The sequence below is a fragment of the Phyllopteryx taeniolatus genome, chromosome 12, assembly GCF_024500385.1.
Source record: "Phyllopteryx taeniolatus isolate TA_2022b chromosome 12, UOR_Ptae_1.2, whole genome shotgun sequence".
NCBI lineage: Eukaryota > Metazoa > Chordata > Actinopteri > Syngnathiformes > Syngnathidae > Phyllopteryx > Phyllopteryx taeniolatus.
In genome coordinates this window covers 3,238,260-3,250,421 of record NC_084513.1, presented here as the reverse complement: position 1 = coordinate 3,250,421, position 12,162 = coordinate 3,238,260, and the positions used below count along the sequence as shown (strand labels likewise).

The window sequence follows — 12,162 nt, the reverse complement described above, 5'->3', positions numbered from 1 at the left end:
ACATTAAACGGTGTTTTAAATGTGTTTAAAGCAAGTGGGAGGGGTGAAACTATGTAAAAAAATATACGGTCTCTCTATATGGCGGACTTTCAGCTATTGCAGGTTTGGAATGTATCCCTTGTGAGAAATGGGGGTTGAGTGGATGTACAGTCCTTGAGACTTTGAACTCACCCAGGACCTCCACGATGACCGCCTTCCTTCTCTCACCACCCTCGTTCTTAGCGCAGAGCGTGTAGATGCCCTGGTGCTGGCGTTTACAGTTCTTGATGATCAGCGAGTTGGATATGCCTGTGGTCTCCACTCTGGCCTCCTTGGGCACCTCGCCGTCATCACGGCTCCAGCTGATCTTCGGGGCTGGTTTGCCGGACACGTAGGCGATGATTCGGATAGTCCCGCCAGCGTGGACCACAATCTTCTCCTTCACGGAGGCATCCAGGTCCATCTCAGGTGCAACTGAACAACGCAGGGATGGTTGGTGAGCAACACGATGCAGCTAGCAGCTTACATGGCAACACAAGGAAAGTTTTTGCAAGTACAGCGGTGCCTTGACTTACAAGTTTAATTTGTTCCCTGACCAAGCTCGTGACTCAATTTACTCGTACACATTGCACGTTTCCCCACATTGATGGGGGATAGAAACGGAGCTCTGCCACAAAAAGTGAAAATCCGTGAATAAGTGACACCCGCCTAAAACCACAACTTTGGTCCAAATCAATATTCTCAACTCACTTCAACAAAGTTCCACAAGATGGGTGCAAAGCACTATTTTTGTCTAAATGAAGTTGCTCAACTAACGTCAACATAGTTCCTTGGCACTTACATAACACAAGATGATGTCAAAGCAATACCCTAATCCCGAATTGGTGAATTTGCGATGTAGGTGTTGACTGTATATAAAATTTTTGTTGTGTGTTTTTAATAAAGAAAAGTAGCAGTTTCATATCAAAACAAAATAAAAGTGAACACAAAGTAATAAACTGATTTTATGAAGTGAAATTAGTGTAGAAGTGGCACGGTGGCTGTCTGGTTAGCACATGGCCCGGGGGCCAGATCTGGCCCACCACATAATTTTACATGGCCCGCGAAAGCAAATGATTTCACGACTTCATGTTTCTTGCGAAAATATCAAAATTGTAAATTGTCTTCTCTTGTAATATTGTGAGCATTTTTTTGTCACCGTTTTAAAAGAAAACATTTATATAGGCTCCTGATTTTAAAGTAGTTATCCATCAATTTGTTGTGTACATATACATATATGAGGCAATAATTCATTTTCATGGGTTCACAGTCATAACGGCCCTCAGAAAGAAGTCATGACTACAATGTGGCCCTGGGTTAGCACATCTAACAGCCTCACAGTTCTGCGGACCGGGGTTCAAATTCCGGCCGCGCCTGTGTGGAGTTTGCATGTTCTCCCCGTGCCTGCGTGGGTTTTCTCCGGACACTCCGGTTACTTCCCACATCCCAAAAACATGCGTGGTAGGTTGATTGAAGACTCTAAATTGCCCTAGGGTGTGAATGTTTGCACGAGTGGTTGTTTGTTTATATGTGCCCTGCGATTGGCTGGTGACCAGTTCAGGGTGTACCCCGCCTCTCACCCCGAGTCAGCTGGGATACGCTCCAGCACGCCCGCGACCATTGTGAGGATAACGCGGTACAGAAAATGGATGGATAATTAGTGTAGAATGTGTGCCTTTAAGGGGCGTGGCCTAGTGAGTGTCATCAGGAGCTGGAGTCGGATTGGCCGCTTAGTCTCCGTGTGAGTGGCTGGTGCATGAGTTGAGGCCTACAGTAGCTCCTTGCGAGTGTTCTTATTTTGTATTGGTTTGTTTGACTGTTGGTCCCGTTCAATAAATGGCTGAAAGTGCAACGACTGTGGCTCTCCTAGCCCAGGTGCAGAGGTGGGTAGCACACGCACTACATTTACTCCGTTACATTTACTCAGCATTTTGGATAAATTGTACGTGTCAAAGTAGTTTTAACACTACATACTTTTTATTTTTACTTGAGTATTTATGTTAAGAAGAAACAGTACTTTAACTCCGTTACAATGATCAAATGGAACTCGCTACTTTTATTGATCAATTATTGCTTATTTATCAACTATTTTATGTGGGACCTATCTGTTTAGGCTACGACTTTGACTTCCGCATTGTGCGCTGTTTGCTCCAATCCAATTTCAGTGCTAATGAGGATTAAGTCTAGTAAACCAATCAAACAAAGCAATAAAGTCACATGATCACACACAACGTCTTCAATTGGGCTTCCCTGGCAAACAATAGGTATTAACACTAGATAAGCCATCCCGGCTAATCGACGTGCCTACGAGGCGACCATGATCGTGGACTTCAGTAAGTATCCTTCGCCACAGCTGCCCCTCACGCTGTCCAACTGCCCTGTGTCAACCACCAAGACCTTCAAGTTCCTGGGAATTACAGTCTCTCAGGACCTGAAGTAGGTGACCAACATCAACTCCATCCTCAAAAAGGCCCAGCAGAGGATGTACTTCCTGCGGCTTCTGAGCAAGCACGGCTTGCCACAGGAGCCCGTTGTGGCAGTTCTACACAGCAGTCATCAAAATAGTCCTGTGTTCATCCATTACAGTCTGGTTTGGTGCTGCTACAAAAAAGGACAAACTCCAACTGCAACGGACAATCAAAACTGTTGAAAAAATTGTCGGTACCCCCCTAGCCACCCTTGAGAACTTGGACGTTGCCAGAAAGAAGACAAGAGCATGCAAAATCCTCTTGGACCCTCCTCATCCTGGTCACCACCTCTTCCAGCTTCTTCCCTCAGGTAGGTGCTATTAAACAATGCAAACTAAGACTAGCAGACATTCCAACAGCTTTTCGGTCAAATGTTTGTCTGTTGTCGTACTAAAGTGGCTCCAACTACCAGAGACAAATTCCTTGGGTGTTTTTGACTTACTTGGCAAATAAAGATGATTCTGATTCAGATGTTGGAAAGTTCGTCGTTATAATCGAAGGCAACGGCGCGCGACTCGTGTTTACATTTAGACGAAGAAAAACAACTGTACTGTAGTTGTCTGGCATTGTCTGACCATAAGTTGTGATTCCAGCCCACTTCTAACTTGAGAAAACACCCATCCATCCTTCCATTTTCTGTAACAGTACTCTTACTTGCGTACAATATTTGGCTACTCTACCAACCTCTTCCCAGGTGGCAGGCCAATACAGTACCTAAATTGCTAACATTTCTTTTCCCACTTCCCTCTCGAGGTGGCGTATCTGAAACTGGCTCATGAGTTAAATTTTAGCTTGCAACATAAAGCAAAAACAGAATTTCAAAAACCCATAAGTCAAAGTAGCACTTACTAGCAGTAGCACTTAGTAACATGCTTACTTGTCCTGTCTTTGGCTTCGATCAGCTCGGAAACAAGACCCGGTTCACCAACTCCAGCGGCGTTTATGGCTCGGACTCTGAAGCGGTATAAACCACCTTCTTTGAGACCGGCCACCACAAACTTGGTTCCTCTGATCTCTGTGTCCTTGGCCTGGAGAGATTACAACATGGGAATGAATGACATGTTCACGGGTTACAACTTTCCCGTGACTACAGAGTTGAGTAATTTGGTTTACCTTCTCCCAGCTCTCTGGGGCCTCAGGTTCCTTCTCCTCATCGGCACTGCTCAGTAGAAGCAACCTCCTCTGAGCCTTCTTCTCCTCCTCCTCCTTGTTCACCTCCTTGAATTCCACAATGTAGCCAGTCACCTTGGAGCCTCCGTCCACCAGGGGAGGAATCCATTCTAGCTCCACCGTTGACCTGGTCCAGTCTGTCACCTTCGGAGTGGGTGGGCCAGGAGGCTCTGCACATTACACCAGAGATGGGGTCAAGTAACACGTGCGGGTCTCAAATAAGTCCCAAGACATTTTATCTTGGGCAAATCAAGTCACAGATTATTGGAATTTATGAAAACTAGTCACAGACAGTCAGCAAGTAATGAAAACTTAAATTTGGCCGGTCGGAAACTTTCATGAAAACTCATGAAAATGAGTCACAGACTGTTGACAACTTTTGAACACTAGTTGCAGATGGTCAACAACTAATGAGAACTAGTCACGGAATGTCGGCAGCTCATGTATACGTAGTTGCAGATGGTGAGCAATTTATGAAAGCTATTTGCGGATTAGTCGCAGACGTTGGCTTTCCAATTTACTTACTGATGGGGTCCCTACAGAGAACGGGGTCTGAGGGAACGCTGGGTAGTCCACTTCCGGCAGCATTGACAGCGCTGACCCGGAACTGGTACATGACGCCCTCTAGCAGGCCGGTGACGTCCCAGTTGTTGCCCAGGGGCAGAGCCCGGATGGGCTCGCGGTTGACACGATTCCAGCGTTTGCTGGTGGTCTCCTTCTTCTCTATGAAGTAGCCGGTGACCGGGGAACCCCCATCGTATTTGGGCTCCTCCCAGTTCACTGTCATGGACTCCAGACACACGTCGGTCACGGTGGGCTTCTCACACTGGCCGGGAACAGCTGCACCGGAACAGTGTTGCAGTGTCAGCACGTTAAGGTTTCAATTTCAGTTTCAAGCATTGGGATTGGTTACAAGTTAGGGTTTCAAGTCTGGGTTAGGGTTTGAAGACGGTTAGAATTTTAAATAAATATTACGTGCTTGGGTTTGGGTTTGAAGCCAAGTTTAGAGTTTCAAGCCAGGAATGGTGTTTCAAAAAATGTTTCAGGCCAGGGTTAGGGTACAAGAGTTACGGTTTCAAATGAAGGTTTGTTGCAAAGCTGGGGGTTTTAATTTAGGGTTTCAAATAGGGGGTTCAACCCAGGGTTAGGGTTACAGGTTAATGTTTCAACCCTGGGTTCGGGTTTGAATACTGGGTTAAGGTTTCAAATATGCATTAGGATTTCAAATTAGGGTTTGAAGCCCAGATTAGGGTTTAAAACTAGTGTTAGGATTTCAAATAAGGGTCGGGGTTTCAAATTAGGGTGGGAAGACAATGTTAGGGTTTCAGACGTCAGTCAGCATTTCAAATTAGGATTTCAAGCCTGGGTTAGAGATTCAAAAAGGGTTAGGTTTCCAAATTGGGGTTTCAAACCTGGATGAGGGTTTCAAGTCTGGGTTTCAAACAAGGGTTACAATTTAATGGAAGCACCCTTTGGCCGGACGACAAGCTCTAGGAAGGGTTCTGATTGTCCCAAACGTCTTCCATTTCAGAATTATGGAGGCCACTGTGCTCTTAGGAACCTTAAGTGCAGCAGAAATTTTTTTGTAACCTTGGCCAGATCTGTGCCTTGCCACAAATCTATCTCATCGCTCTTCAGGCAGTTCCTTTGAGCTCATGAGTCTCATTTGCTCTGACATGCACTGCGAGCTGTCAGGTCTTATATAGACAGGTGTGTGGCTTTCCTAATCAAGTCCAATCAGTATAATGAAGCCGCTGGACTCCAGTGAAGGTGTAGAACCATCTCAAGGATGATCAGAAGAAATGGACAGCACCAGAGTTAAATAGGAGTGTCACAGCAAAGGGTCTGAATACTTATGGCTGTGTGATATTTCAGTGTTTCTTTTTTAAGAAATCTGCAAAAATGTCAAAAATTACAATTTTAAATTACGGTTGCAAGCCAGAGTTGGGATTTCAAGCCTGGGTTAAGGTTTGAAATCAACATTTACAGACTGAGTTAGGGTTTTAAATTAGGGGTTGAAGTCAAGGTTAGGGTTTGAAATTAGGGTTTCAAGCCTGGGCTGTTTTTTGTTGTTTTTGTGTTTTTTTAACCAAGGTTTAGGGTTTGAAGCCATGGTTATGGGTTGAAATCTGGGTTTCGAAGCCTGGGTTAGTGTTTCTAACAAGTCTTGGGGTTTGAAATTAAGGTTTGAAAATGTTTTTTGAAAACCGGTTTAGGATTTGAAATTATGTTGTGAAATCCAGATTAGGGTTTTGCGTGTGGCACTCACTGAAGAGGTTCCTGGCCTTCTCCGGCTCGCTGAGTAGCGGTGGCCCGACTCCTAACTTGTTCTGCGCCATGACACGGAACTCGTACACGTGGTTCTCAGTGAGCCGGGTCACCAGGTAGGAGCAGTCCTTGGGGTCGTTGGACACGTGCACCCACGACTTGCGGTTATCCTCGCGCTTTTCTACCACATAGTTGGTGATCTTGGAGCCGCCGTCGTCCACCGGCGGGTTCCAGGCCAAGCCGATCCTCTCCGCAAACACCTCGGTAAACTTCATGGGTCCCACGGGGGGGCCAGGAGGTCCTATGTGTGTGTTGGTTAAAGCAGTAGTTCTCAAATTAGGGTCCGCAAAGTAATTTGCAATAAATTATTATGTTGTATCATTTAAAAAAGGGGGTCCCGTAAAACAAACTTTTTACACCAAGTACCATCTTAAATAGTTGCTTAGCTCTCCAAACACACCCACAAGAACGAAGTGATTTTATTCCTAAAAAGTATATTTAATATAATTGTAAGACACTGTAACATCATGCACAGCTTGAACATTAACACTACACTTAAATATAGGACAATTTAAAAAATTTTACTTTATCCATCCATCCATCCATCCTTCCATCTTCCAAGCCGCTTCTCCTCACAAGGGTCACGGGAGTGCTGGAGCCTATCCCAGCTATCATCGGGCAGGAGGCGAGGTACATCCTGAACTGGTTGCCAGCCAATTGCAGGGCAAACAACAAACAAACAACAATTCGCACTCACATTGACACCTACGGGGCAATTTAGAGTTGTCAATTAACCTACCATGCATGTTTTTGGGATGTGGGAGGAAACCGGAGTGCCCGAAGAAAACCCATGCAGGCACGTGGAGAACATGCAAACTCCACACAGTATTGAACCCGTCCGCAACCGTGCCGCCAATTGTACTTTATGATTCAATAAAAATGTACTGTACTTAAAAGTTAAATGAAGATTGTACCCAAACAAATTTTTGAAAATGTGTAAATTATAAAATTTAAATGTACTGCACTTAAAAGTTAAATACAACTGAACTCTACTTAACAAAGTTACTGTACTGGATTTAAAAAAAAAAATTTCAATCCACTGTAACGTGCAGTTTGAACATTTAATTCAGTGATTCTTTTGTATAGCGCTAGAGGGAGCTTGCCTACCACTAGTGCTACTCGTACCACACTTTGAGAACCACTGAACTAATGCAATTTGCTTACAAATTGCGTGTAAATGGTGAACTGAAATGCTGGGGAATTAATTGGATTGATGAAATGTAGAATGTGAAAGTTGAAGTTTGAATGGTTTGAATCGGTGGACAAATGTGGGAATTTCATTGTGAAAATTTGGGAATTTGGGGAATGGGATAAATAGTTCTGTACATTTGTGAATAAGATGCACAGTTTGAAGTTAGAATGATTTGAATCGGTCAAGAAATGTCGAAAGAGGAGGTCGATATGGCAACTATTTATAAATTTGGAAATTTTATCGTGACAATTTGGAGGATGTTATTAAAAGTATAGTACTATACTGTATGTTGAAAGAACTGGACAATGTGAAATCGGAACTGTTTCAATGGGTAAAAAAATGGTGGGACGAGGAGGTAAATATGTAAATAATCCCTTAATTTGAAAATATAGGAAAAGGCGGCACGGTGAACCAATGGTTAGCACATCTGCCACACAGTTGTAAGGACCCGGGTTGAAATCCTGCCTCGCCTGTGTGTTTGCATGTTCTCCCCGTGCCGCAGTGGCTTTTCTCCGGGTACTCCGGTTTCATCCCACATCCCAAAAACATGCATGGTAGGTTAATTAAAGACTCCAAATTGCCCTTTGGTGTGAATGTAAGTGTGAATGGTAGTTTGTTTATATGTGCCCTGCGTTTGGCTGGTGACCAGTTCAGGATGTGCCCTGCCTCTTGCCCCGAGTCAGCTGGGATAGGCTCCAGCAGGAACACAACACTTTGAACCCACTACTTTGAACCCCAGTCCTCAAAACTGTGAGGCGGATGTGCTAACCAATCGCCCACCATGCCGCCAAAGCGACTAAAAACTTAAAAGTAAATAAAACAAAAACATTTGAAGAATCCCAAACTACTGTAGTATTACAGCCTTGCTCCCTGGACCCCTAAAGTTTGAGAACCCCTGCATGAACACTTCGAGGTTTGACTTCCTCACCGAACACGAAGAGTTTGATGTCCTTGGTGACGGTGCCCAGGCTGTTGCTGGCCGTCAGGCTGTACAGGGCGCTGTCCTGGCGGGTGGCCTGCTGCACCAGCAGCGTGCACTTGTTGTGCGTCACCAGTTTGTTGACGTGCTGGTCGTACTGCACGGCCGCCTTCTTCTCAGGGGCCGCCAGGTCGGCCTTGTGCCACGTAAGAGTCGGGAAAGGGCAGCCGCTGACCTTGGCCACCATGCTGATGTCGCAGCCCTCCTCGCCCTCCATCACCTCCCGCAGCTCGATGGCGGGGGGACCTGGAATGCGGGAAACGGACAAATGTTCAATTATCATCATTCTGATTCATATAGCGCCTTTCGAGGCAAGCAACGACACTTGACACGAGCGCACAGGACGACACATGACCATACATGATGCCACGTGAGGATTGATAGATACGGGTCATTTTCATATCGTTTCATCAATAACAGTAAGGACATACTCCAGAGTATATTTTTTTTGGTTCTTTTACAAATTGTCCTTTTTGTCACTCAAGCTGTCTTTACCGTTAATGCCACTGGAGGGAGCCTCATTGTGTTGTTGCAACACACCACAGGGATTTGTGAGCTGAAGTGCCAGGATGAGGCAGCCATTTAGAATTTACGCAATAGCAGACAGCAAAATCAATGGTGGTATTAATGAGATATGAATGGATTTCTATGAAATTGGCAAAGTTTTTGAACTATTGCATGTCTTTACCATTATTATGATTTTATAAAGACAAGAGTAAGAGTGGGTTGCCTTTGTATCTACAGAGTTTGAAGGGCAACACAGGTAAATTGTGCAACTCACATGGTTTAATTCTTTACCATTGTGCAGTTTTGTCTTTAGCGCTATGCATGATGCGTATTTCAGTGGACCACCACCAATTGCTCTGTCAATGGGTTCGATCAACAAAGCTGTGGCAGAATGTATCTTTATCATTGTTTTATGAATTTTTGATTCCATTTGCTGTGAAATGTGTGTATTTACTGTATCTCTTGACTGTTTCTACTATTATGGTATCAGTAACCTTTTGAAAATAGGACTTTAAGCGTGGCTGTTTCAACATGGGAGGCATTTACCCATATGAAACCAAGTAGTAACAGTGACTTGACTGCATACTACTACTTTTACTGCAATTACCTACGACTACATACTATTACCACTTCTACGACTAAGATTACTACTAATAATAATAATAATATTTAGTACTATGGAAACAAATTATTTTAATACTACTTCTACTACTGACAAATACTACTAATAATACGAATAAATATGAATGATTTTAATACTACAATAACTACTTCTACCTCTTACTACTGCATAATATTATTAATATTATTAATACTACAAATACATAGTACTATTAATACTAAAACTACTATTAATACTACTGCCTACTACAACTGGATGGATGGATGGATGGATGGATGGATAGATGGATAGATAGAGGCTGGTCCTACTTACACGTCTGGTCCTTGATGACGAGCGGTCCGGCGGTGGTCGAGGGTCTACTCTGTCCGGCTGCGTTCACAGCTTTCACTCGGAACTCGTACTCTCCGCCCTGAAAAACCACAACATGGTCACTTCACGTTTGTCTCATTCAGCGTAGAATACCATGAGTTGGTTGCCAGCAAATTGCAGGCCACATGTAGACAAACAAGTATTCACACCTGTGGACAATTTTGCGTTTTCACTGAAGCTAAGATGCTAAAATGTTTTTGGGATGTGAGAGGAAGCCGGAGTACCTGCAGAGCATAAACTGGAGAACATGAAAACGTCACACAGGAAGGTCAGATCTTGGATTCGAACCCCCAACCTCCGATGTGCTAACCACTCCTCCACTGTGCCGCTAATGGTTAAACAGTCCATGTTTAATAAATTCATAGTGACACGTTGCCAATATGCTAATCTACTGTGCCATTAGTCCTGAAGCTAGTCTTTCGGAAACAAAAAAAATTGACATGAAATTGCAGGCTTGTCTAAAAATTTATAAATTATGTCATCTGGTAGAAAAGATCCATCCATCCATTTTCTGAGCCGCTTCTCCCTCACGCAGGTCGCGGGCGTGCTGGAGCCTATCCCAGCTCTCATCGGGTAGGAGGCGGGTGACACCCTGAACTGGTTGCCAGCCAATCGCAGGGCACATATAAACAAACAATCATTCACACTCACATTCACACCTACGGGCAATTGAGAGTCTCCAATCAATGCATGTTTTTGGGATGTGGGAGGAAACCGGAGTGCCCGGAGAAAACCCACGCATGCACGGGGAGAACATGCAAACTCCACACAGGCGGGGCCGGGGATTGAACCCGGGTCCTTAGAACTGTGAGGCTGACGCTCTAACCAGTCGCCCACCGTGCCCACTTCGTTCCAGTGCGGGTAAATTGCTCCGCCTTCTAGAAGGAAATTGTGACAACACCCGGAGGAGCTTTAAACATCTACAGTCTTTTGTTTTCCACAAGATGTCTTCAATCGCTTCCAAATATAACAATATCTGATGTTTAAGCTTTGTTTGTGTTTATAGCATGTCTATTTGTCATATTTATCTAAAGAAAACATAAAGAAAACCAAATTTCCATGTCATCAACCCATTATTATGCACTTTATTGCAGCATACACAGAAAGTCCGCTAACCTGTTTTCCGGGTTTGGTCACGTAATGTTCTACATTTAGAGGATTCATTATATTTGCATTACACAGCTAAAATGGTTGAAAGCGAGGTGGACACAAATGGCCAGCACAGACCCCACAGGGTTAAACGCAGTATTGCGCCCTTAACTGGTAATTCCCAAAAAAGAAGAAGAGACCAACCTCGTTCAGGTCTTCAACCACAAAGCTGAGCTCCTCCACGTCCCTCTTGTTGCATTGCTTCCAGGTTTCCTTTTCCTTGCCGCTGGTGTCCCAGCTCAAGCGCTCCACAATGTAATGTTTGATGGGAGAGCCGCCATCGTTTTTGGGAGGCTCCCAGCTCAGAGTCACTGTGTTCTTGGTCACCAGGTTGACCTTCAGCTTGGTAGGGGGGTCCGGTGGATCTGCGGGTGTGGTCCGAAATCAGGGTGAAACACTTGACTGTCATTTCATGGTGACATTTTGCCAATTTCCGCATCTTTTTAGTGCCATTATTAGTGTATCCATGGTTGTAGCTCTGTTACCCTCCATCATTTGCACAATTCAAGTCAATTTGATCAGTATCACTAGTCACTATCGGAGACTTAATCTTGCTAATGACTCTGTGTACTTTAGACATTTGTGTATATGTCCTAACTAAATGTAGAAATGTCTTCCCCCGCATATTCACAGTTCGGCATTTGAGAATTCACCTATTCACTCACCTACTTACTTACTTAAAAGCACATTGTAAATGGAAATTTCCCAGTACATTGGTCATTTTGTGCTTGGCCCTAAAAAAATTAAAAGTAGTACTTTGGCATCATCTTGTGGCATTTTGATGTCAAGGGACTATGTTGAAATGAGTTGAGAAGCTTAACTGAGACAAATGTAACGGCTTTCCACCATCTACTGTATGATTGCTATAGATCAGGTGTGTCAAACTCATTTTTGTCGCTGGCCACATTGTCGTCACGGTTTCCCTCAGAGGGCCGTTGACTGTGAAACCATATAAATGTTTAGTCATCTCATAATATTATTACATACACACAAGAAATTGATGGATACCTAGTTTTGAAATCAGACGTCAAGGATAATAGTTTGTTCAACTATTGTTCAAGTTACTGTAAACAGAAAATGCTTGCAATGTCTCAACGATACTATTCATTATTATTTTATGAGAATTTGAGCAAGAATCATGGAAGTTGACAAAGATGATTTGCTTTCACGGGCCACATGAAATCACTTGGCGGGCGAGATTTGGCCCCCGGAGCCTTTTGTTTGACACCTGCGCTATAGATGGATCACAAAATGGCAGCGAAGCACTACATTTGTCTCAATGAAGCTCCTCAACTCACTTTATCACCGATCCTTTGCACCAAGATGGTACCATAATGTGCCTCAAAAACCTTTGGAGGGG

At 44.0% G+C, this 12,162-nt stretch overlaps 1 protein-coding gene across 9 annotated transcripts in view; it reads right to left on the bottom strand.

The window, feature by feature from the left end:
• ttn.2 (titin, tandem duplicate 2) overlaps positions 1-12,162 on the bottom strand; it is a 258,645-nt gene that overhangs the window by 85,603 nt on the left and 160,880 nt on the right. For all 9 annotated transcript variants that reach the window (XM_061791839.1, XM_061791840.1, XM_061791846.1 and 6 more), the window contains 8 exons: positions 10,947-11,167; positions 9,597-9,693; positions 8,105-8,401; positions 5,926-6,225; positions 4,182-4,496; positions 3,600-3,826; positions 3,364-3,514; positions 172-453 (listed from right to left, as the gene is read on the bottom strand). In XM_061791839.1, the coding sequence (XP_061647823.1) occupies positions 172-453; positions 3,364-3,514; positions 3,600-3,826; positions 4,182-4,496; positions 5,926-6,225; positions 8,105-8,401; positions 9,597-9,693; positions 10,947-11,167 (1,890 nt within the window). The remainder of the gene's footprint in view (positions 1-171; positions 454-3,363; positions 3,515-3,599; positions 3,827-4,181; positions 4,497-5,925; positions 6,226-8,104; positions 8,402-9,596; positions 9,694-10,946; positions 11,168-12,162) is intronic.